The 25,926-nt window shown below is 40.8% G+C and overlaps 1 protein-coding gene and 1 long non-coding RNA gene across 3 annotated transcripts; one reads left to right on the top strand and one right to left on the bottom strand.

Annotated features, from left to right (window-relative positions):
* Positions 1-55: 55 nt before the first annotated feature.
* On the bottom strand, positions 56-18,758 carry SEH1L (SEH1 like nucleoporin). 2 transcript variants are annotated; one of them, XM_002713513.5, is made up of 9 exons: positions 18,515-18,758; positions 14,871-14,921; positions 12,385-12,531; positions 10,086-10,297; positions 7,721-7,819; positions 5,649-5,789; positions 4,715-4,872; positions 3,845-3,995; positions 56-841 (listed from the first exon to the last, which is right to left on the bottom strand). In XM_002713513.5, the coding sequence occupies exons 1-9, from the start codon at positions 18,623-18,625 to the stop codon at positions 655-657; spliced, it is 1,257 nt and encodes a 418-aa protein (XP_002713559.1). In that variant the 5' UTR covers positions 18,626-18,758; the 3' UTR covers positions 56-654. The 2 variants fall into 2 exon arrangements, with proteins under 2 accessions (XP_002713559.1, XP_008259224.1); XM_008261002.4 differs by having other exon boundaries at positions 56-2,851; positions 18,515-18,757.
* A 3,508-nt stretch (positions 18,759-22,266) lies between these two features.
* Positions 22,267-23,233, top strand: LOC127492313 (uncharacterized). The gene is made up of 3 exons (XR_007921525.2): positions 22,267-22,372; positions 22,933-23,000; positions 23,101-23,233. It is a non-coding gene; the product is annotated as an uncharacterized lncRNA (long non-coding RNA).
* Positions 23,234-25,926: the final 2,693 nt, after the last annotated feature.

The following is a 25,926-nucleotide window of genomic DNA, read 5'->3' as shown; positions in this document are numbered from 1 at the left end:
CACCAGCTATCTTAAATAAAGTATATTCCATTTTTTAAAGGAACAGATTCACAAATTTTAAAATATATTTTATTTAAATAACCTACTTGGATAATAATCACTAATGATTGAAACAGTAATTCCAAGTAGTGAAAGGTAATTTACTTAGAAGGAAACAAAGAAAAGACCAAAAAGTCCATTTAATGTTTTGCTGCTTCATACACAGGAATGATTTATTTTACATACTAGTCAGTTGCAACATGAGCCTGTAAAATTAAAAACATTTCTTATGTCTCAAAGGCCAAGTAGATGTTATAATGATATACTTTCACATTAACCAGTACAATAACGCATGAAAAACTTTTAAGACTACTATGGTAACAGTTCAAAATAAACTTTACAAAACAGGCACTTTGAAGTCAGCTACTGTGTGTAACTCAGTTAATGTTACTTGTACATATCATCAAGGTTAGCAACCAGTGAGGCAAATTGGCCTTTAATGCAGACGCACAAACAGGTTTAGGTTCCAAATGCTGTGTTCTGCTTCTAATACATGCAAGACAGACTCTAAATTAGAAAACTCTTCTAAAAGAAAATGAAGAAAAACAAAAATTGGCCAGGAATGAAAGCATTTACAAGCATCTGAATAAGGCCTTTTAATGTTAAATCAGTGTTTTAAACCCCTTCATTCTCAGGTAAGGGATTAAGATATCGTCTGCGAGGGTGAGGATACTGGAGGTTGGCAGTGTCAGCATCCCAAGAGTGCTCTACCAGAGGAGGAGGAGGAGGAGGAGGAAGGAGCTGGGCATAACTGGACCATCTCGATCCAGCCTGTGGGGAATCCACAGGGGGAAAGAAATACCTGAAACAATGAAGACAGGAACAAAACACCAAAACAAAACAAAAACAACAGGGAAAAAAAAGAAAAAAGAAACACAAGAAAAAGAGAAAAGTAGTAAATACAAAGAGAACCAAGGAGAAAACACATGCTGGAAAAAAAAAAGCTTTAGTATATTCACGCCAAACTAACAGAACATAATAGCACAAATCAAGACCCTGCCTCAAATCAAGATTGCTTAGGCAAGTGTAGAAAAGTTGAAAGAAATACAATCTGTTAAAATGTCAAAAAAATTATCAGTATGAATGTTACAAAGAAAGACATTAATCTGATAAATTTAAAACGTTTTGTAATCTCTCAGAAACATATTGGATGCTATTCTGTAAATTTACAAATCCAATGATCTTTTTATTTTGAGCAATGCTCCATCTGTAGCAGCAGCTGGCACTTTTTTTTTTTTTTAAGTGCATACATGATACTGAGAACCAACTGAAATACACTTCTACATAGCATGGCTAGCTCTCCCAACACACTCCGAAGAAATACAATCATCGAACATATTTATTCCTCAATCAAAACCTTAGAATTGCTACAGTTTTGATAAGTAAAAGGGTTCAAAGAATTATTACGCCCTATTATTCTTTTACTATTTTAGAACTTACCCGTAATGAATTTTAGCAAACGTAAGAATTTATAGCTTTGTCATCAAGGTCAGAGCTGAGGATATGAACTAATTGAAACAGCAAACTAAATTAAGAAAATCCTGGCCGGCGCCGCAGCTCACTATGCTAATCCTCTGCCTTGCGACGCCGGCACACTCACTAGGCTAATCCTCTGCCTTGCGACGCCCGCACACCGGGTTCTAGTCCCAGTCGGGGCGCCAGATTCTGTCCCGGTTGCCCCTCTTCCAGGCCAGCTCTCTGCTGTGGCCAGGGAGTGCAGTGGAGGATGGCCCAAGTCCTTGGGCCCTGCACCCCATGGGAGACCAGGATAAGTACCTGGCTCCTGCCATTGGATCAGTGCGGTGCGCCGGCCGCAGCACGCCTGCCGCGGCGGCCATTGGAGGGTGAACCAACGGCAAAGGAAGACCTTTCTCTCTGTCTCTCTCTCTCACTGTCCACTCTGCCTGTCAAAAAAGAAAAAAAGAAAAAGAAAAAAAGAAAATCCTGAGACACAGAATGTTAAGTCAATCTGCATGTACAGTTTTAGCAAAATTGTGACTGCTTCTCTTATGTTTCCAAATTTTGATCTGACGTAACATTAAGCTACGGAATCAAACCATAAAAATATACAAGCATATATTATAAACTTTTTATCTCCTTAGTGAATATGAATTGAAACTTATAAAGATGTTTCCATTTTACTAACAAATTCTTTATGAAATAATGCCAAACGCTTACCTTGGCTACAAACTGTACAGTCAAATTACTTTCATCTTACTACTACTTAATTACTCTTTTACTAATATTTTTAAATATTACAAAGAAATGACAAAGTTGTACTGAATATGTATAAAGCAATTCTACAAAAGATAAATAAATTAGCACTCAAAACAATCTTTATGAAAGATATTTATTCAATCTTCAAATTAAAATTATAAAAATTCATCATTTTTGCTGTTTTAGAAAACAAAAGAAACATGCCTACATTCTCCAAAGGGAGTAAAATGGTATTTTCCTTCCTCCCCACTACTCAGAAGGATAGTAATGATTCTTCTAATTTTTAAGCCAAGTTAGTTTCAAGAACATTTCAAAAAATTGTTTTGGTGACAATGTCTCAACAAAAAGCCTCTGCATTTATATCTCAAAAGTTTCAAATAGTGTCAATAAACTAGTACAAAAAAAATTTATCTCCACTGCATGTTTAAAGGCCTTTTGGACTGTGTTTAGTAGTAAGCAGGCTGCTGGTGTATCTTGGGAGAGGTCAAACGGCGCTGGGGAAGGGGAAAAGGAGCTTGCTTTCCATTCCTGTGTGCATGCAACAAGCAGCAAAACAGCAAAGTCACTCCAGTTAGCTTGTACTCAGCTGTGCTTTCTGTTAAAGGACATAATACAAATGGAGAAGGGAAATGCATCACAGAGCTAACACAGATGGTTATTCACACAGTAAGAATACAGATCAAAATCCCAAAGCTACTTAGAAAAATGTGCAGTACAGGCAGTAACCAAAAACCAAAAACAAAAAAATTTGATAAACTCTACATTCTCTGCTTCATGAAACCATTATTATAATCTGGTATCGTCTATGGTAATGTGAAATTGTTTTGATACAAATACTTAAAACCTCAAAATCAACTAAGTAGTACCTTCTTTCTAAAAACGTAACAAAATTAGTTCTAGAAATTTTAAACACAATTTTTTACTTAAGATAACAAGACAGTTTATTAAATTTCCTAAAGTCTATTCCAAATTATTCATGAAGGCATATTAAAATAATTTTATCTCACAAATACGTATTTTAAAGTTGAACATGAAAGCAAAAAGAATGACTAGGTCACATCAAATATTCTTTATTCTTGTAAACAAGAATGTAACATGATAAATATTCTAAAAATCAAGATCTCACATTTTATCATTTCTTTTTATAATCTCGAAAAAACACAAAAGCTAAATCATTTAACTTAATCTCTTCTACAAAGCCTTTATTTAAAATTTGAGTTTTACCTAATGCAGAACACAGCAGAAGCACTAAAAACCACTAGTGCTCATCTAGGACTAAAACCCTCAATATTAAACTGCATTTCCGCTTCTCAATGCTGCAGTAGCAAAGTAAAATCTTAAGGCTGTTAAACATTTCAACTTCTATACCACTAAATTTCAAAATAAAATTTAGCTTAATGACATCTCAACCTAGAAATATTATTAGGTAAGCAAAATACATAGTTGTAAGAGTAAATTTTTAATTCTGTCATAATTATGGGTACATTTCTTCATTCCATCCTAAACTTTATGAAATAAGACACCTTTAAAATAACTACTACAATGATTTTGAAAGGATAATTTCTAATTTTCCCACAAAATAGCCTACCTGCCAGCAGAAGATCCATTTAATGAATTTTGAAGATTTGGAATATTTGAACCTAGGGAAGGATTTACATTTCCCTGCTGAGAACTCCCATTGACTGGGCTCCCATTACCTTTCAAAATACCAGTGCACTTCCAATTGTCCATATAATTAGCTGAAAGGGAAATGGTCAAATGTATTAGCAGGAAAGGAATTGAACATGGGATGTCTTGAAGCTTAGCCAAACTACACTTGGGAAACAGTAATTGCACAGGGTAAATTATCTTAGCTCTAATTCCAGATAGCAAGGAGAGGATCCCACCCATTACAGTGGTGGATAAGCACCCAGGGAAAAGTACAGAACCAAGAAGCCAGAGATCACAGTGTCAGCTGATCAGACTGCTGCCTCAGCTTGGTATCCAAAGAAACTTACAATCAGGGCCCCAAGGTTCTTAAATTTTAGGGAGTTGTAAAGAGAAAATAGGAAGTCACTGTCTCCTACTAAGAACTGATTTTTTAAAGCAATTATTTGATAAAATAAAAGATGACTCTAGTCCTATCCTGAATTTGCAGAGCAGATACTCTAGTTGCCTATGTGGGCAATGGTATCTTTTTATGGAAGATACTACATATTCTGTTCATTAGTTTTAGAAGTTCCTTTGCACCATACAAAACTTGAAAAGCAACACAGTCCTTAATTGCTATGAACTAGGTGAAATGATGTTCAACATAATATAAATTAATTAGACTAATTTAAAAGCAACTGCAAAAATTTCTTAAACAAAGAAAAAAGTAACTGCAAAAGAGTTTTTCCAAAACATTTCAGAGTTTACATTTAAGTTAAAAGTCTGAGTAGAAATATGAAGCAATAATCACTCCTTTCCTAAATCTTACCTTTCCACAATCGTACACAGCCATCATCTCCTGAAGATGCTAGCACTGTTCCTGTTATATTCCAGCTCACTCGCCAGACCTGAGAATTGTGATTATCAAACTGAGCCACTATATGGATTTCAAATTTTGTTGGCCCACCAGATGAAGTAAGTTCTTTCCTGTTAATAAAAATAATTTTCTGAGGAATTCTAAGTAAAGTTTCTTTTTCTTAATATATATACTTGCTAAGTAAAAAATACAAATAGTCTCATGTAGTTACCACATTATTTTATAATAACGTATATATCTAGATTCCCCTACCCCTTAGCCTTTCAGCTGGGATGGTGTCTTTTTTATCTGATTCCCTGGACCTGGAGTGATCCTAGCACATAAATTATATTTAGTGACTGCTGCATGACAGAAACAAATAAAAGGGACCAGCACTGACACAGCAGATTAAGCTGCCATGTACAATGCTGGCATCCCATGTTAGAGCACTGGTTTGAGTCCCAGCTGCTCTGCTTCCAATCCAGCTCCCTAATAATATGCCTGGGAAAGCAGTGTATTTCTCCTGCCACCCATGTAGTAGACCTGGACGGAGTTCCTGGCTTCTGGCTTCAGCCTGGCCCATCCCTGGCTGTTACAGCCATTTACAAGTGAACCAGAGGTTTTAAGATTCTGTCTCTCTCCCTCTCTGTTACTCTGCCTTTCAAATAAATAAATCTTTAATAATAAATATGTAAATAAGTATTTATAGAGTATCAATTATATTGTGATGATCCAATTCATGGTTAGTATTAGCCTAAACAGAACAAGAGAATATAAATCTGTACTTAATTTCCCATTGCAAAGTCAATTATACACAAAATGTTCATTAAAGAATCCAATCCTCAACCACAGTTACCTCTAGTTTTCTCCACAGATAAAAATAATCACAATTGTTTCTAAAGCTCACCTCACAGGTTTTAGTGTAAAAATCCTCACATCTTTGGTTGCAATTGCTAGAATATGGAAAGATCTTCCCAAGTTTGGAGCAAATGCAATATCATGAACAGGATCAGTGACTGTCATAAGCGTTTCAGCTTTTGCGTATTTCCTAGTGAAAAAAACAACAGTTTGCCTCAAAAATTTCAGAAACAAAATTCATAAAAATCCATCCATCAATGTACCTCAAGTCATTTTTCAGACTACTCATAATCAAGTAGTAACTGAGGTGAACAATGGCCCCAAAACAGGTATGTCAAAGTACACACCCCCAGAACTAGGGAATGTTAACTTTTTTTTTCCTAGACAAAGGGTCTTTGCAGATGTAATTAAGGATCTCAGGATGAGATCATCAATGACCAGTAGAAAAAAAGAAGAGAAGGTAGACATGGGAACACAGAAACAGACTAGAATGATGCTCTCACAAGCCAAAAATTCCTGGAACCACCAGATGCTGGCTCTCAGCTTTCATACCAAAAAGAATGAAGAACTCAGAGCTCTAACAGGAGGTTCCTATATTCTAGAACTTGGCTGGTCGGTATAGTAGCCACTAACCACATGTGCCTATTTAAAATTAAATTGCCATTGATAAAAATTAATAAATTCAGTTCCTCAGTTGCACTGGCCACATTTCAAGTTTCCATAGATCCAAGCTGCTAATGGCCACTACATAAGATGACACAGATATAGACCATGTCCATCACCACAGCAAGTTCTACTGGACAGCACCTTGGAAACCCAAATGGTAGCATTCTAAATTGCTGTGGATCGCACTAATTCCTTTCCTCTGCTTCCTACCTTACCCAGTACCCAGGAAATCTACCTAGCACCTGTGAAATCCACCTGATTCCCCTGCTGATCCATCTTTTCTCCCATAAGAATAAGCACCCCTGACACAATGCTTATGGCTCTCAGGTTTTGCACAAACTTACATATCGGTATGACAAAATTAATTGATTTCCACATGCTGCCATATTCCACCCAAATTACCCATTTCCAAAATTTATTCTATATACTACCAATTGAAGTAAGTCAGAATCCTGGCAATCATTTTGATACCTTTCCCTTCTCCCTCACTGTCCACACCCAATCATTCCCTAGATCTGCTGATAATACTTCTGATTCTCAAATGGTCTACTTCTCTCTATGCCCACTGCCACCTTTTAAGAAAGGAATATTCAATTTCCAAAATATTTTAATGTAAACAGAAAAGTAAAAATGATAACAATAGGAATTTTGTTGTTAAGTGGTGATAAAAAGCAACTATACCGAAGTCCATTTCATCCCACAGTTCAGGCTCTAGATCTATAACTAGAACAGGTTCTTCTGTGTCTTCCATTGAATATCATGGACAAAATAGAAGCACATAACCTTACATGTAGAAAGGAGGTAGAGGGCTGGCACTATGGCACAGTGGGTTAAAGCCCCAGCCTGCAATGCAGGCATCCCATATGGGCACTGGTTCTAGTCCTGGCTATTCCACTTCCTATCCAGCTCCCTGCTAATGCGCTTGGGAAAGCAGAAGAGGATGGCCCAAGTGCTTGGGCCTCTGCACCCACATGAGAGACCCAGAAGAAGCTCCTGACTCCTGGCTTTTGGATCCACTCAGTTCCAGTTAACTATTTGGGGAACAAACCAGCAGTCTGGAAGTTTTTGACAAACTCAGAACCTCAGCCCCAACCCACTTGGAATGCTTCAGCCCTCTCTGGCTCACTTCTACTTGTCCTACAGCTATCTTCTAAATGAACCTTCCTGGCCCCAAAACTAGATGTGGTCCCCCTATATATAACTTCCTCAACACACTGATTCTCTGAGTTCATAAAATTCACTTTTTATTTTTGGCTTCCCTACCAAGATGGTAAACACTAAGAGAGCAATTATCCTTTCCTCTTTGTTAATCAACCCTGTATTACCAGAACCCAGCACAGAACCTGGCACATGAGAGGAAATTGGTAAATATGTAATGAATTGTTACTGAATAAAGAAACAACACTTCAAAAAGTAAATGCAGTTCTCAACAATCAAAATAAAAGCAGTACCAACCTGGTGTTTTCATTATATTCAAAAATCTGAACTTTGGCCATTGCATTTGGACTACTGTCATCACTCCCTACAGCTATCATAGGAGAATGAGCACGAGAGCTAGAAATGAAGAATAAAGTAGGTTTACATAATTATAAAATCACAATACCTTTAATTCAGACAATTTAAACACTGGAGCTGAGACAAACTGTAAGTCATCCTGTTGCTACAATGAGATGCCACACCCTCAATGCAGCCACCTTTGCAAGCGTCTGTACTTGGCAACGTTACACACAGGAACTGAAAACACTATCTTCTAGATTGTTTTTAACCTCATCTTCCTAAAAAGAAAGATAACTGAGAGGTCTTAGCAATTTTCCTTCTCAAAGATTTGGTCACTGGGGCCAGCATGTGGCATAGCAGATAAAGCCACTGCCTACAACACCAGCATCAAATGTGGACACTGGTTCGAGTCCCAGCTCGTCACTTCCAATATAGCTCCCTGCTAATGTGCCTGGGAAAGTGCCCCAGCACCCACATGGGAGACCTAGAGGAAGCTCCCAGTTTCTGGCTTTGGCCTGGCTCAGCACTGGCTGTTGTGACTATCTGGGGAGTGAACCAGCAGATGAAAGATCGATCGATCGAACGATCTCTCTCTCTCTCTCTCTCTCTCTCTCTCTCTCTCTCTCTCTCTGTGTAACTCTGAATTCAAATAAATAAATATTTAAAATAAAAAGATAACATGGTAAGAACAAGAGGAATAAGTCATTTAAAAATACAACCGGGATGATCATAATTAAAGTCTAAAAACAGAACTATAAACAGCATTTTGTTTTTACAAGATAGGCAAAATTTCTTTCATTTTGTATTTTTTTTTTATTTTGACAGATAGTGAGAGAGAGAGACAGAGAGAAAGATCTTCCTTCCGTTGGTTCACTCCCCAAATGGCCACTACAGCCAGCGCTGCGCCGATCCAAAGCCAGGAGCCAGGTGCTTTCTCTTGGTCTCCCATGCGGGTGCAGGGGGCCAAGCACCTGGGCCATCCTTCACTGCCCTCCGGGCCACAGCAGAGAGCTGGACTGGAAGAGGAGCAACCGGCACTAGAACCCGGCATCCACATGGGATGCCGGTGCTGCAGGCGGAGGATTAACCAAGTGAGCCACGGCGCCGGCCCCTCATTTTGTATTCTTTTGAATTTCAATTTTTTTCACCAAATGACCCTTTAAAAATGGACTAATAAATACCAACTATAGAGGCATAGCAGGTAAAGCCACTGCCTTCTGTGCTAGCATCCCATATGGGCTCCAGTTCAAGTCCTGGCTGATTTGCTTCCGATCCAGCTCTGCTATGGCCTGGGAAAACAGTAGAAGATGGCCCAAGTCCTTTGGCCCTTACATCCACATGAAAGACCCAGAAAAGGCTCCTGGCTCCTGGCTTTGGATTGGCCCAGCTCCAGGCATTGTGGCCATTTGGGGAATGAACCAGCAGATGGAAGACTTCTCTCTTGCTGCCTCTGCCTCTGCCTATCTGTAACTCTTCCTTTCAAGTAAATAAATAAATCTTTAAAAAAAAAAAGCAACAATAGCAACTATATTAACACAGTTACACCCTACATAGCAGTCAAAAAGGAATGTAATGGGGCTGGCTATACTAATATATGGAAAAATGCCCCATAGTATGCTTGTAAGTAAACAAAGCAGATTTCAAAAATGAAAATATGAATGCATATATGCATCTGTGTGTTCTGTGTCTCTCTATACATGTTAGTATATACCCTAGAAGTAGCTGAATATTATCTGTGCATTTATGAATACATTAAATGTTTAGTTATATACACAGAAAATGCCCAGAAGGTTCACACTAAAGTTTTTACAGTGGTCAGCTTCCTCTGTGGAATGGAAATAGGGTGAGACATGACACACAAAGGGTTGGGAAAAGGAGAGGTTTTACTCTACATATTTTATTTTTGAGAATAAACCATGAAATCCCTACCTTAACAATTCCTTATTTGAGACCAGCATCACAGCATAGCAGGTAAAGCCACTGCCTACAGTGCCAGCATTCCATATGGGCACTGGTTCAAGTCCTAGCTGCTCCACTAATGACCTCCACTAGCTCCCTATTAATGGCCTGGAAAAAACTGCGGAAGATGGTCCAAATGCCTGGGCCCCTGCCACTCCCAGAGACCCAGAAGAAGCTCCTGGATTCAACCTGGCCCAGGGCTGGCCAGTACAGCCATCTGGGGAATGAACCAGCAGATGGAAGATCTCTCTTTCTATCTCTCCCTCTCTCTAACTCTTTCAAACAAATAAATAAATTTCAGAAAAAATTACTAATTTGTTTTACTTGAATCATATTGTCCCAGAGGTTTGATATGTAAGCTTACCTTGAAGGGTTCCAAGAAATACAACTACAGCTTAGCTTACATGAGATCTCATGCTGCAGGGACCACTGGCTAAGATTCATAACATCTGGGGCCTCATATATCCTCACTATACCATCTGCTGAACAAGTTGCCAACATAAGACCCATATGCTTGGGAGCAAATTTCACATCAGTAACAGATGTTCTGCTATCCACTAGAGTTGTTCTCTTAACCTGAAAAAAATAAACAATTTAAATTATGTACAGAAAGCAAGCACAACAGAGTGGAAAGAACATAGGCTCTGGAATCACACAGAAGCAACACAACCATTTACTAGGTATATAACCTCAAAAAAGTTTCTTAACATCTGTCTAAGCCTCAATTTCTACAAAGCTCATGGCAAAATACTGCATATCTACTGGGCAACCACTAAAAATTAGTTAGCTATAATTAAGTATTCCCTTTAAAGCTAAAGAAAGTGAGTCTAATAGAACCTAACATAATGCAGCTCACTAGGCTAATCCTCTGCCTGAGGCGCCGGCACACCAGGTTGTAGTCCCGGTCGGGGCGCTGGATTCTGTCCCAGTTGCCCCTCTTCCAGGCCAGCTCTCTGCTGTGGCCTGGGAGTGCAGTGGAGGATGGCCCAAGTCCTTGGGTCCTGCACCCACATGGGAGACCAGGAGGAAGCACCAGGCTCCTGCCTTCGGATCAGCGCGGTGCGCTGGCCGCAGCGGCCATTAGGGGGTGAACCAACGGCAAAGGAAGACCTTTCTCTCTGTCTCTCTCTCTCTCTCTCTCACTGTCCACTCTGCCTGTAAAGAAAAAAAAAAAAACAAAAGAACCTAACTTTATGGAAGTAACCTCTCTTAAGCAGATAGATCACAAAACCAGAAAATGTTTGAATTTTCTTATGGGCAACTGTAATGCAAAGCACGCTGCACGTAATATATTTAATTAACTAAGATCCTTTATCAATAAATGGATAAATGGAGAGCATTTAACTTCTCTTCTCTCAAGCACAAAATGTCAGTTAATCCCACTTGGACCACTACTATCCTTTTAAATGAAGGCATTTAATAGAGACCAAGAAAATTGTACAAAGCAGCTTTGGCAATAATTGCAGAATTCCAACATCATATTTAAAAGCTACTTTCTAGCAGTATATAGGATATTTAAGTGAAAATGTCAATAAAATTTACAAATAATTTACTGACTTTGTTACCAAAATAAGGAGTTTCAACATTAAAACAATAACATATATGGAACTAGTGTTGTGGAGCAGCAAGTTAAACTGCAGACTGTGATATCTGTGTCCTATATGAGCACCGGTTCAATTCCTTGTTGCTCCATTTCCAATCCAGCTTCCCGCTAATGCTCCTGGGAGAGCAGCAGCAAAAACCTGCAGCCACGAGAAAGACCCAGATGAAGTTCCAGGATCCTGGCTTCAGTCTGGCCCAGCCCTGGCCATTGTGGCCTTTTGGGCAGTGAACCAGTAGATGGAATCTCGCTCGCTCTGTCTCTCCCTCTGTCTCTGAAACTCTGCCTTTCAAATAAATAATCTTCAAAAAATAGTATCACATAAACTTCAAAGATAAAATCTTAGAAAACTTTCTGTCCACAAAGAGAATATCAACATAATTTTGAGGAAATAAATGTACTAATGAGAGTTGTTTAAATATAAATAAATACCTTAAAGTTAGAAGAAAATTTCTTTATATGCCACGACTCCTAAACCCGATCTGTAGAATACTAAACTGAAACACCTCAAACGGAATGCTAGAAAAATCCCTTCTCAGTTTCCTGTTTTTTCTCTTTGCAAGAAGCTGTTAGCCTTAAAAACTCCCCAGTACAAAGGCAATCAAACTAACTGCTCCCTAAGTAAGACAAGAGTTGTGAAACAGTATAAATAGCACACAAGCTACAAAGCTCAGTATTCACAACAGAGCAGTATTGGCACGAAGGACTTACAGAACAACGTAATAGAACAGATTCTAGAAATAATTCTTCCCTATATGGTCAACTGGACTCCTGGCTTCTACATGACCAATCAACTGCTGCAGGCATTTAGGGACTGACCAGAAGGTTTCTGTCTATTGCTGTGTCTGTTTATCTGTTTGTCTTTCTCTCTCTCTCTCTCTCTCTCTCTCAGCCTTTCAAATTAATAAAATAGGCAAGTAGAAAACAATAAGGGAGAAAGAAAAGAGAAGGTAGCAGCAGACACTGCATCAAGAGCCTGAGGTACTGGTAGGACTGATGCTCCTTGGCTGCTCAGGTGGCCCCCACCTCACCACCCACCCCAGACTACTAACAAATGTCTTACCCAGTGACTCTGTCCTCGCAGTTTATCATTTGACTCTCCTACTATTTCCTCCCACACAGCAGCTGTTCGGTCAAAAGAACAGGAAGCCAAAACCTGTCCAAACTCAGGATGGGCCCAGGTCACACGCCATACAGATCCACTATGTGTCTGCAGAGTAAAAATCAAACAGGTAATCAATATCCCAGTGCTTTTCTTCTCACCACCACCCCTCCCCACACCCCGACAAATGCAAACATTGAACTTATATTTCACATGTACAAGGTTTTACTTGAGGAAACATACAGATATTTTGACTTCAAAAAGGAAAGCTATTTAAATAAAAGTTCAATTCTAGAATTTTTCAGCCTTTCAAAGTCATTTTATATTTAGGATTGTGGCTCTTCTGGAGTCAAGCTCCTCCAGCTTTTTACTAATAAAGAAAAACCCAGCAGGATAAAGTTGATTACTTCTAATACTAAGAGTTAGACACCGGCTTCAGAATTTAGCCTAATCAACTTTTGAAACAGAGATTCTTGTGAGTCCATACTTTTTTTTTTACTCTTAAATTCTTTCTATAGGAAACATTAACCTAAAAAAATAAGTAAAATTAGATTAATCAAAATTATTCACTTCAAAATCCAGAGATAGAAAGTAGATTAGTGATTATCAGGAACTGAAGGGGGGAGGAACTGGGAGGAGACCGCTAAATGGGCTTCCTTTTTGGGTGATGACAATGCTCTGAAAGCTGCAATGGTGGCACAACTTTGGGAATATACTTAAAATCACCAACTGGCACATTTTAATTAAGTATTATAGTATGTAAATTGTAGATAATTATAGCTGTGGCACATCAGGGAAAGAAACTGCCTGCAGCACTGGCGTCCCATATGGGCACTGGTTTGAGTCCCAGCTGATCCACTTCCATACCCAGCTCCCTGCTAATAAGCCTGGGAAAGCAGAGGAGGATGGCCCAAGTGCTTGAGCCCCTGCACCCACATGGGAGACCCACAGGATGCCCAGCCTGGCCCATTGTGGTCATTTGGGGAGTGAACCAGCTAATAGAAAATCAATTCTCTCTCTCTCTCTCCCTCCCTTTCTTTCTCTTCTTCTTCTTTTCTCTGTGTACTCTTTCAAATAAATCAATAAAACTTAAAAAAAAAAAAAACACAAAAAAACAAAAAGACCCATTAAGCAAATTTTATAGGATGTTTTATGAAGCTATTTTAAAGACATAAAAAAACACTTATGAGGGGTCGGCGCTGTGGTGCAGCAGGTTAACACCCTGGCCTGAAGCACTGGCATCCCATATAGGTGCTGGTTTGAGACCCAGCTGCTCCACTTCCGATCCAGCTCTCTGCTATGGCCTGGGAAAGCAGTAGAAGATGGCCCAAGTCCTTGGGCCCCTGCACCCGCGTGGGAGACCCAGAAGAAGCACCTGGCTCCTGGCTTCGGATCGGCGCAGCTCCAGCCGTTGCGGCCAATTGGGGAGTGAACCAGCGGATGGAAGACCTCTCCCTCTCTGGATGGAAGATGTGTGTGTGTGTGTGTGTATGTGTCTTCCCATCTCTGTTACTCCGCCTTTCAAATATATAAACTTTTGTTTTTAAAAGATTTATTTATTTGAAAGAGCCAGAGAGAGAGAGATGTCTTCCATTCACTGGCCCATCCATCCAATAGCCACAAAGGCTGGAGCTGGGCCAGGCTGAAGCTAGGAGGCAGGAGCTTCCTCCAGGTTGTTCATGTGGATAGCAGGGGCCAAAGCATCTGGGCCATCCTCTGCTGTTTTTCCTAGGCCATTAGCAGGGAACTGGATTGGAAGTATAGCAGTCAGGACATGAACTGGTGCCCATATGGGATGCCAGCATCGCAGGTGGCAGCTTTACCCATTGCCTCTCTGTAACTCTGCTTTTCAAATAATAAATAAATAAATCTTTAAAATATATATATGTAATGGAAAAAGTAAAAAATATATTCTAAAAAGCTAATAATTATTTAGGCTACAGAATTATAGATTTTCATACACTTAAAATTCCCCGAAATGTATTTGTACTTTAAGAAATGTAAAATAGAGGCCAGCGTTGTGGTGCAACAGTGATGCCAATTTGAATCCCAGCTAATCCACTTTCAATCCAGCTCCCTGCTAATACATCTGGTAAAACAGCAGATGACAGCCTTTGTCCCTAGGCCTCTGCATCTATGTGGGAGACGCAGATAAATCTCCTGGCTCCTGGCTTCAGCCTTGCCTGGCCTAGCCCCACCTAGCACCAACCTCAGCCATTGTGGCTATTTGGGGAGTAAACCAGAGGACAGAGATCTCTCTCTTGCTTGCTCTAACTCTGCCTTTCAAACAAAATAAATCCTCAAAAAATATATAAAATACCTTTCTAGAACTTTTCCAGAGTATAAATTTCATAATTTCTTCAAAGCTGAACAGCAAGTCCTTAATACTATCAAATAAATGATAAAAATTTTAACTTTTAAAAATCACTGTAATGATAAATACCAACCTTCCAACTAGCAGTACAATGCCAATCCCCACTTTCACTTTTATCCCAGACCTGTAAGGAAAGAAAAAGCAAGTATTTTATACAGAAAACTTTCCATAAGTTGATAGAAACTATATTAGAATGAATGGGCATATGAGCAAAGTGGAGGTAAAAATCACAAAAGAATATAACCAGTAGGTAAAAACTCCTTCAATCAAATATTTATTAAATTTGCGGGCAATTGGCCCAGTAGTTAAGATGCTGGTTAAGACAACCATGTCCCCTGTACCAGTGTGCCTGGGTTCAATACTTCCCTCTGACTCTGAACTCCAGCTTCCTGCTAATGCAGACACTAGTAAGAAACAATGATGGTTCGAATATGTAGGCTTCTGCCACCCAAATGGGACACCTGGATTGAGTTCTCAGCTTTGGCCTGGCCCAATTCAGGACACTGCTCGTATTCGAGGAGTGAACCAAAGATGGGAGCTCTACTCTGTGTGTCTGTGTCTTTCTCTGTGTTTTCTCTCTGCCTCTCAAATAAGTAAATAAAATAAAAAACAACAACAACAACTTTAAAGTATCAAGAACTTCAAAAAGGTAAAGGACACTGGGCCAAGCACTGAAGAAGCCAGGAGCCTAAACTTTAGCAGGTAACAAAGATTATGACAGCTATAGTCGAGTCTCGTTATTCACAGCGGCTATGTTCTATTAAATCACCTTGACCACTGAAACACTGACCCTGGGGGAATACAGAGTTGGGGCCCGTGAGCCTCTGTTTTAATAGTTTTGTCAACCAAATAATACATAATTTTATTTTCTGTGTCTTTGTTTATAGACACCTTATTCAATATATATAGTTGATTCATCAACACTGAATCACAGCCAACTGCACTATACCTTCTAAACGAAGCTTATGTAACACATTATTTCTGAAAGGCACATCACAGCCTTCTTGTTCTTACAAACACTAGACAGCAACTAGCACTACACTTGAATACCATTTTAAACAGTGAAATCATCAACAGCAAGAATCAAATGCAAAAACCGTGGAGCTAAAATAAGAGAGCCACCCTATTCCACCTCAGCTGGTAAGGAATGTCTGGTTACTCAAACTGTCATCATTCTGCACACATCCACAACTGACAGAAAAAACTTGCTTGGGATCAGTACAGCTCTGGCCATTGCAGCCATTTGGAGTGAACCAGGAGATGGAATACCTCTCTCCCTCTCTCTCTCTCTGTCTCTCTTTAACTCTGCCTTTCAAATACATAAATAAATAAATCTTTTTAAAAAAAGGTAGTAAATTTTAAAAAAAGTGGTGATAATGTGCAACATGGGCAATCACACATCAAATCAATATTCTCACTGGCAGTGTCAATGGTGCAACCTACAAAAAGGCAATCTCACAATTCCTTAGTCTAAGGAAACCATTCAAAACATATAAAATGCTAAATTAAATTAATGCAGAGTTGCATTGTAAAGCTATTCCTGACAGACATTAACTACAAATGGAACTAAAAGACCCAGTAATAGGTAGCTAACAAAAAAAAGTGTGGTATGTTCAATTATTAAACATTAAGCCATTAGGAATGGTAATCATTATGACACAGCAGCAATATAAAATTTTGTATGTGAGGATCACATGTGTGTGTGTCCATAACTATTTAAAACACTAAAAGAAAAAGAACAGAGGAAATCAATAAACATTAATGAGTAGTAAGATAGAAATAAGCCTGTAATTCTTTCTAAAATGGTAGAAAAGTTTATAACTTATACAAACAGAAAAATACATATATATACATTGTACAAATGCAAGTGTACATTCACACATGTAAAAATAAGTACATGGTTCTTTAGTAAGAAAAAGCACTCTGAAAGAAATGGACATAAGGCCATAATACAATGAAGAAAAACTAATGAAATATAAACATATAATTTGTTATTACTCTAAGTTTAAAAACCTTTCTGGGGACTTGCACTGTGGCACAGCAGGTAAAGCCGACACCTGCGGTGCCGGCCTCCCATATGGGCCCGATTCAAGATCCAGCTGCCCCTCTTCTGATCCAGCTCTCTGCTATGGCCTGGGAAAGCAGTGGAAGATGGCTCAAGTCCTGGAGCCCCTGCACCCACGTGGGAAACCCAAAAAAAGCTCCTGGCTCCTAACTTCGGATTGGCCCAATTCCAGGCACTGCAGCCATTTGGAGAGTGAACCAGCATATGGAAGACCTCTGTCTCTCTTTTTTTTTCCTCTGCCTCTCTGTAAAATAAATCAATCTTTTAAAAAATAAACTTTCTGGGAATAAAACCTCTTCCCTTACAGCCTCTTTATAAATCAATACAACTCATCTCATGCTGTTATATAGAGTATAAATTAAATACATACTTAATCAATATACTGAGACCATGCCTATCATCCGATTTATGACTTTCATATATGACTATATAAGAAACATTTCCCCAAATTGGAAACTGGGGACTCAAACAGGTATTTGTACACCAATGTTCGTAGCAGCCTTATTCACAACAGCCAAAAGGGCATATGGATGAACGCACAAACAAAATGCGGTTAAGTACATACAATGAATACTATTCAGACTTAAAAAAGAATAAAATTCTGAAACATGCTACCATCGCAACTTTAACCTTATGTTAAGTGAAATAAACCAGATAACTAGAATAGGTAAATTCATAGAAAGTAGAACAGTGGTTACTAGGGGCTGTTGACAAGAAAGAATAGGTTACTGGGTAGTTTCTATTTAGGATGATGAAAAGGTTTACAACAAGGTAAATAGTGTACTTGTCACAGAATTATACACTGTAAAAAAAGTTGTGTAGTTGAAATAATTTTTTCATGTGGTATTTACTCTCAACAGTATGGTTTTTCAACAGTAACTTACTTTTATAGTAATTGTTTTTTAAGGATCACTGGTATCAAACTTGAATATTAAAAAACTACCCTTCAGATGTTCAGCTATTTTGGAATTGTCAAGAATGCAAATAATCCAGACTCCAGTTTTCATCTTCAAGTTTATTATCACGTATCTTGTATCTCTTAAATGTCTAAATCCTAAATGTCCCCCTATCAAAGACATTCCGCTTGTCAGAAACCTACGGCCGTTGACAGTAACTTAAAGCAACAAATACTCCCATTCCTAATAGCAACGAGAGAACTCCGTTGGATGAAAACGATTTGTATTTTTCTTTCTTCGCGTAATCAGTGAGCTGAGGGGACCCCACAGGCACCCAGAATGTGAAGCCCCCGACTCCCCGGCGCGGTGCGGACCGACCGCAGGCGCACCTCGCCGGCACCCACCGCCTTCCGTCGCACGCACCCTGCGCCGCAGGAGGCGGGAGCGCGCACGCGGGCTGACGCCGGCGCGGCGCAGACACACGGGGGCGCGGCCCGCCAGACAGCCGTGACCCCACAATAAGACGGCGGACAGGGCTTTCCCGGCGCCCGGAGATGACAGCGTGCGCCGGGTGCTCGCATGCCACCCCACCCAGTGACCCAGGCCTCGCGCCTGGGGCTTTCCCGCCTTGACTGTTTGGCTCAAGGCCTGGTGCCTGGCGGCGTGCCCTAAGATCGGGACTAGTGCCCGTTCTCTGAGCAGCCCTTCCACGCCCCCTCCTCGAGGCTCGGCCCCGACCGAAGGCGCCGCGCGCACCTTGACGCTCTGGTCGCTGGAGCAAGTCGCCATCCGCCGGCCATGGAAGTCGAAAGAGACATCATGGATGAGATCCTTGTGGTCCGCCGCGATGCTGCGCGCCACAAACATGGCTGCCGCCCGCTCGCGCCTCTTCCGTGCGCCCCTCCCGCCTCGGAGGAGGGCTGTGGCGCGCAACCCGCAGCCCGCCGAGACCCCGCCGCCCGAACGGGCACGGCGCGTGCTGTCCGCGCGCCAGGCCCCGCCCCCTGCCCGTCATGCCCCGCGAAGCCGCCAGTGCGTCTGCGCGGCGCGTCCGTGAGGAGGCTGAACGGCCGGCAGATCCTGCTGTGCGCGCTTGGCGTTACCTGAACTGCAGTGGAAGCAGTGAGGAAATTAAGGACAGTTCAAACGTTTTAAGTGTCAGCCTCAGTGTTCGGCCCTGAATCAATTTGGGGGAACATTTGGATGTATTTCCCTCCAGACAAGTGCCTCGGGAACGGAGCGAATGGCGAAGTCAAAACGTCAGGAACAGAGATCTGTCGGGACAACCGAAGGGCAGACACTAGGAGATGACGCCACAAGTCCAGGCTCATTGGCCTTAAAAAGAGATCGGGGTGATGAGGTTGAGGGAGAAGAGAGGATATGCAGAGTTTTCAAAATTATTAGTCCTATCTTTCTCCTGATGGGTTGCATCAAGAAGTGTTACACCTGGGAAAACAGCAGATGACCCGAGTTCTTGACCTCTTGCACCCATGTGGGAAACCAAGAAGAAGCTCTTGGCGCCTGGCTTCAGTCTGGCCCAGCTCTGCCTGTTGTGGCCCTTTGGAGCAGGAACCAGAGGGTGGAAGACATTGTTTCTATTCTCTGTCTACCCACTCTCCTCTCTTTGTAACCCTACTTTTTAAATAAATAAATCTAAAACGGGGCGGGGGGGATAACCTGGCTTTTCTGAAATTTTCTTGCTTTTTTTTTTTACACTAAAATTGAGGTTCTGTTGCTAGTTTAGAAGGAGACCCCTTGGGGGCCAGTGTTGTGGCATAGTATGCTAATCCTCCGCCTGCAGCACTGGCATCCCATATTGGCGCCGGTTCTAGTCCCAGCTGCTCCTCTTCCAATCCAGCTCTCTGCTATGGCCTGGGAAAGCAATAGAAGACGGCTCAAGTCCTTGGGACCCTACACCCGTGTGGGAGACTGGAGGAATCTCCTGGCTCCTGGCTTCAGATCGGCGTGGTTCCAGCCGTTGCGGCCATTTGGGGAGTGAACCAGTGGACAGAAGACCTTTCTCTGTGTCTCTCCCTCACTGTCTAACTATACCTCTCAAATAAATAAATAAATAAATAAATAAATAAAATCTTTAAAAAAAAAAAAAGGAGACTCCAAAGCTGTGAGTTGGAGATAATTAACTTCTATAAGCTATGACCTAAGCTCATTTCATACAAGGTCCAAACAACCTACAAAAAATATATTGTAAAAATTTTAATTAAAATTTTTAAGCAGAGACAGTGAACATATCAGTAGTTGCCAAGACATTATCTGAGCAGCAATGGAGTATTTCATAGGTTATATATGTCATTTTTTTAAAATAGTTTTTACAGCACTTTAAAATTCACAGCAAAGTTGTACAAAGAATAGAGTTCTCATGTACAATCCCACTTACACACATACAAACAGCATCATCCACTATCAACATTCCACATCAGAGTGGTATGTTTGTTTTGACTGCTGTGTTGACAGCGCAAAATCACCAAAGTCTAGTTTACATTAGGGTTCATATTTTAAAAATTTATATTTATTTGAAAAGTAGAGTGACATATCTTTTAATCTACTGGTTGACTCCAAAAAGGGCCCCAACAGCCAGGGCTGGGCCAGGCCAACACAAGGAGCCAGCAATTCAAGTACTTGAGCCATCATCCGCAGCTTCCTGGGTGCATTATTTCAGAGTAGCTGGATCTTCAATGGGCAGGGCACTCAGTGGATGTGAAACCAAGTGGTGGTTTCACCCACTGGACCACAGCACCCGCCCCTAGAGTTCTTTCTTGATGTTCGTTCTGTGGACTTGAGCAAATGTATAATGATGTGTATCCACCATTATAGTATCATACAGAATAGTTTCACTGCCCTGAAATTCCTTTATGAGCCCATACATCCTTCTCCTAGTCTCTGGCAACCACTGATTCCACTGTCTCCATGGTTTTGCCTTTTCCAGAATATCATACAATTAGGATCATGGAGAATGTAGACTTTTCAGATTGGCTTCTTTCACTTAGTGCTATACATTTTAGGTTCCTCCTCTTGATAGCTCTTTTTTTTTTTTTTTTGGAAAGACAGAGTGGACAGTGAGAGAGAGAGAGAGACAGAGAAAAAGGTCTTCCTTTGCCGTTGGTTCACCCTCTAATGGCCGCCACGGCCGGCGCACCGCGCTGATCTGATGGCAGGAGCCAGGTACTTATCCTGGTGTCCCATGGGGTGCAGGGCCCAAGGACTTGGGCCATCCTCCACTGCACTCCCTGGCCACAGCAGAGAGCTGGCCTGGAAGAGGGGCAACCGGGACAGAATCTGGCACCCCATCAGGGACTAGAACCCAGTGTGCCAGCGCCGCAAGGCGGAGGATTAGCCTAGTGAGCCACGGCGCCGGCTGATAGCTCTTTTTAAAAAAAATTTTTTTTTATTTATTTGAAAGAGATCTGTATACTGGTTCACTCTCCAAATGTCTGCAAAATCCGGGACTAAGACCAGATTGAAGCCAGGAGCTGGGAACTCAATCCAGGTCTAATATGAGTGGCAGGGACCAAACTACTTGAGCCATCAGCTATAGGAACCTGGAATGGAAAGCGGAGCTGAGATTCAAAGCCAGACACTCTGCTATGGGTCATAGGGAACCTATCCAGCATCATAACTGCTGCACCAAACATCTGTCCCTCATTTATTTTAGTGCTGAGTATATTTTCTGAATTGCATACCACAGTTTATCCATTCACATGCTAAAGAACATCTTGGTCACTTCCCAAGTTTTGAGAATTATGAATAAAACTGCTATAAACAGTTAATAGTAAATAATAAAATTGTTTTTGTGTGTGTAGACAGTTTTCAGCTCCTTTGGGTTAAATACCAAGAAGCCTAATTGCTGAATTAAATGGTAAGATTAGTTTTGTGCAGTTTTAATCATTGTAGTCAAATAGTAAAATGCCACATGCTGTGTGATTTTTTTTTAGGTCAGGATTGCTTTGGCTAATGGAGTATTTTGTGGTTCCATACAACTTTTCTAATTTTGTGGAAAATGTCATAATTTTGACAAGGATTCCATGGAATCTAAAAGACACTTTGGGTAGTATGGATATTTTAACAATTACTGATTTTTTTTCAATCCATGAATATAGGATGCCTTTTCATTTCTCTGTGATCTCTTCAGTTTTTTTCTTTTTTTTTTTTTTTTTTTTTTTTATTTTTTGACAGGCAGAGTGGACAGTGAGAGAGAGAGACAGAGAGAAAGGTCTTCCTTTGCCGTTGGTTCACCCTCCAATGGCCGCCGCATCCGAAGCCAGGAGCCAGGTACTTATCCTGGTCTCCCATGGGGTGCAGGGCCCAAGCACTTGGGCCATCCTCCACTGCACTCCCGGGCCACAGCAGAGAGCTGGCCTGGAAGAGGGGCAACTGGGACAGAATCCGGCACCCTGACCGGGGCTAGAACCCAGTGTGCCGGCGCCGCAAGGCAGAGGATTAGCCTAGTGAGCCACGGCGCCGGCCAGAAATGCTTTCTTGATTTCTTTTTAAGATAACTCACTATTGGATATGGCAATAGTTGTATGTTGACCCTTGCCATAGATAAGCCTTGCTCTGGGGAAACTACCTTCATGATCATGGTATCTCCCCTGCCAGGTAAGTATTATATATGTTGACATTGTGTCCTACAATTTGCTTGAATCCATTTATTTTAATCTTTTTTGTGGGGAGCAACTCGGACTAGACTAAGTTACTGGAATTAAGACTTATTCTATGCATCTGCTCTCCCACAATATGGCGCTGGGAGAGGAGAAAACAGCTTCTACACAGCTGCCTCCAGTTCAGCCAATAAACTGTGGGACTTGCTCCTGATTGGAGAGCAGCGTACTCGGCGTGTGGGCAGCCGAGTTAGGATTGGCGGAGGAGGACTATAAAGGAGGAGAGAGACGGCATGCACCAGGAACATCTAAGGGGAACACCTGTGCAGCCCCCGAGAGAGCCGGCCGGCGGTGTGCCACTCCCCCGCGGAAGTGGGGAATGTGGCAGGGGGAACCGCCCTTCCACGGAGGTGGAAGGGACAGTAGCCAACCCGGGAAGAACCAGCAGCAAACCCGGGGAGGGCCGAGCAGACGAAAGAACAGCGCAGGGTCCTGTGTCATTCCTCCACGAAGACGGGGAGCGACATTTTTAAGAAGATTTATTTATCTGTTTGACAGGAGAATGACTGAAAACAAAGAGAATGATCTTCCCTCTACTGGTTCACTCCTCAAATAGCCACAGCAGGGTGAGTTGCTCCAGGCCAAAGCCAGGAGCCTGTAACTGCATCTGAGTCTCCCACATGGGTGGCAAGGGCCCAGGCACTGAGTCTATCCTCTGTTTTCCAGGCACATCAGCAGGAAGAGCTACATCTGGAGCTGAGCAACCAGGACTAGAATCAGCACCTTGAATGGGATGCCAATGTGACAGGCAGTGGCTTAACCTGCTGTACCACAATGCCAGCCACCTAATAATTTTTTGATGAAATCTTTGGAGTTTTCTTTATGTAAGATCATATACAACTGTGCCAGTGTCTTGCAGGGTTTCCCTGTAGTTTTCATCTAGTAACTTGATGTTATCAGGTCATAGATTTAGATCCTTGACCCATTTTGAGTTGATTTTTTATAATGTATAAGATAGGGGTCTTGTTTCATATTTTTGCACATGAAAATCCAATTTTCCCAGCACCGTTGTTGAAGAGACTATCCTTTCTCCATGGATTGATTTTAGATAATTTGTCACCTATTGGTTAGTTGTAGCTACATGGATTAATTTCTGGGTTTTCTATTCTGTTCCATTGGTCTACATGTTTATCTTTGTGCCGGTACCAAGATGTTTTGATTATAACTTCCCTGTAGTATGTTTAAATCTGGGATTGTGATGCCACCAGCTTTATTTTTGTTGTTTAAGATTGCTTTAGCTATTCAGGATCTCTTGTGCTTCCATATGAATTTTAACATCATTTTTTCTAGATCTGAGAAAGTCACCTTGGTATTTTGAATGGAATCTCAATCTGTAAATGCCTTTTGGTACTATGGCACTTGGATGATACTAATTCTTCCAACTCATGATTATAGAAATTTTTCCATTTTTTGTGTGTGTCTTCTATTTATTTCTCTAATATCTTCTAATTTTCATTGTAGAGATCTTTCACATTTGTGGTTAAATTTATTCCAAGGTATTTATGTTTTTTGTAGCAGTTGTGAATGGGACTGATATTGTAAGTTCTTTCTCAGTCATTGCATTATTTGTATATACAAAGGGTATTGATTTTTGTGTGTTGATTTTATATCCTGCAACTTTACCAACCTCTCATGAGTTCTAATAGTCTCTTAGTGGAGTCTTTTGGTTCCCCTACGTATAGAATCATGTCATCTCCAAACAGGGATAATTTTACTTCCTCCTTTTCAGTTTGTATCCCTCTGATTTCTTTTTCTTGCTTAATGGCTCTGGGCTAAAATTTCCAGGACTATATTGAATATCGATGGTTAAAATGGACATCCTTGGCATGGTTGCTGTGGCTAGTAAGTTAAGCCTCCACCAGCAGTGCCAGTATCACATATGGGCGCCAGTTTGTGTCCTGGCTGTTCCTCTTCTGATCCAGCTCTCTGCTGGTGGCCTGAAAAAATCAGTGGAAGATAGCCCAAGTTCTTGGGCCCCTGCACCCATGTGGGAGACCCAGAAGAAGCTCCTGGCTTTGGATTGATGCAGCTCCAGCTGTTGTGGCTATTTGAGGAATGCACCAGCGGATGGAAGACCTGTCTGTCTCTCCCTCTCTGTCTGTAACTCTGCCTCTCAAATAAGTATTTTTTTTTTAATGTGGGTATCCTTTTCTGGTTCTGGATCTTCCAGCTTTTCCTCATTCAGTATGATGACCCCTGCGGGTTGTCATATATTGCCTTGATTGTGTTGAAAAATGTTCCTTCTATACCCAATTTGCTTAAGGTTTTTATCATGAAAAGGTATTTTTCTCAAATGGTTTCTTTGCATCTGTTGATATAATTATTATTTTTATTCTTCAATTTTTTAATATGATGTATCACATTTATTGATTTGCATATGTTGAACCATCCCTGCATAGTAAGAATAAATCCCAGTTGGTCCAGGTGAATGATCTTTCTGGTGTGTTGTTGGATTTGATTACCTACTATTTTGTTGAGGATTTTTGCATCTGTGTTCATCAGAAATATTGGCCTATAGTTCTTTTTCCTTGTATCTTTTTTTTTTTTTTTTTTTTTGCTTTGGAATTAAGGTGATAACTGGCCTCATAGAAGGAGTTTGGGAGGATGGCCTCCCTTTCAACTGTTTTGAATAGTTTGAGCAGGATTGGAATTAGTCTTTGCTTAAAAGGTTTGGTGGAATTCAGCAGTAAAGCCATCTAGTCCTCGGTTTCTCTTTGTTGGGAGGGTCTTTATTACTGATTCAACCTCAAATTGGTTATTGGTCTGTTTAGGTTTTCTATGTCTTCATGACTCCATTTTTGTATAATGTATGTTTCCAGGAATCTATCCATTTCTTACAGATGTTCCAATTTGTTGGCACATAGCTGTTTGTGAAAATTCCTGATGATTATTTTTATTTCTGTGGTATTCATTGAAACATCTCTTTTTTTCATCTCTGGTTTTATTAACTTGTGTCTTTTTTTGTTTATTTTTTCAAAAAAAAAAACCACAGCTCTTCTTTTCACAATATTTTGTATTCTTTATTATTTCAATTTTTTGTTTGTTTGTTTTAGGTAGAGTTACATACAGAGAGAAAGAGACAGAGAGAAAGGTCTTCCTTCCCTTGGTTCACCCCCAAAATGGCTGCCACAGCCAGTGCTGCGCCAATCCGAAGCCAGGAGCCAGGTGCTTCCTCCGGTCCTCCCACATGGATGCAGGGTCTCAAGCACTTGGGCCATCCTCCACTGCCTTCCCGAGCCACAACAGAGAGCTGGACTGGAAGAGGAGCAACCAGGACTAGAACCTGGTGCCCATATGGTATGCCGGCGCCACAGGTGGAGGATTAATCAAGTGGGCCACAGCGCCGGCCCTATTTCAATTTTGTTTATTGTCTGATTTTAATTATTTCTTTCCTCTTACTAATTTTGGGTTTGATTTGTTCTTTTTTTCTAGGTCCTTGAAATTCACTAATAATTCATTTATTTGATGTCTTTCCAGTTCCTTTTTATGGGC

Source organism: Oryctolagus cuniculus, chromosome 10 (genome assembly GCF_964237555.1).
Source record: "Oryctolagus cuniculus chromosome 10, mOryCun1.1, whole genome shotgun sequence".
In the NCBI taxonomy this organism is placed as follows: domain Eukaryota; kingdom Metazoa; phylum Chordata; class Mammalia; order Lagomorpha; family Leporidae; genus Oryctolagus; species Oryctolagus cuniculus.
Note: the sequence above shows the minus strand (reverse complement) of the source record. Positions and strands in the feature narration are given on the sequence as shown.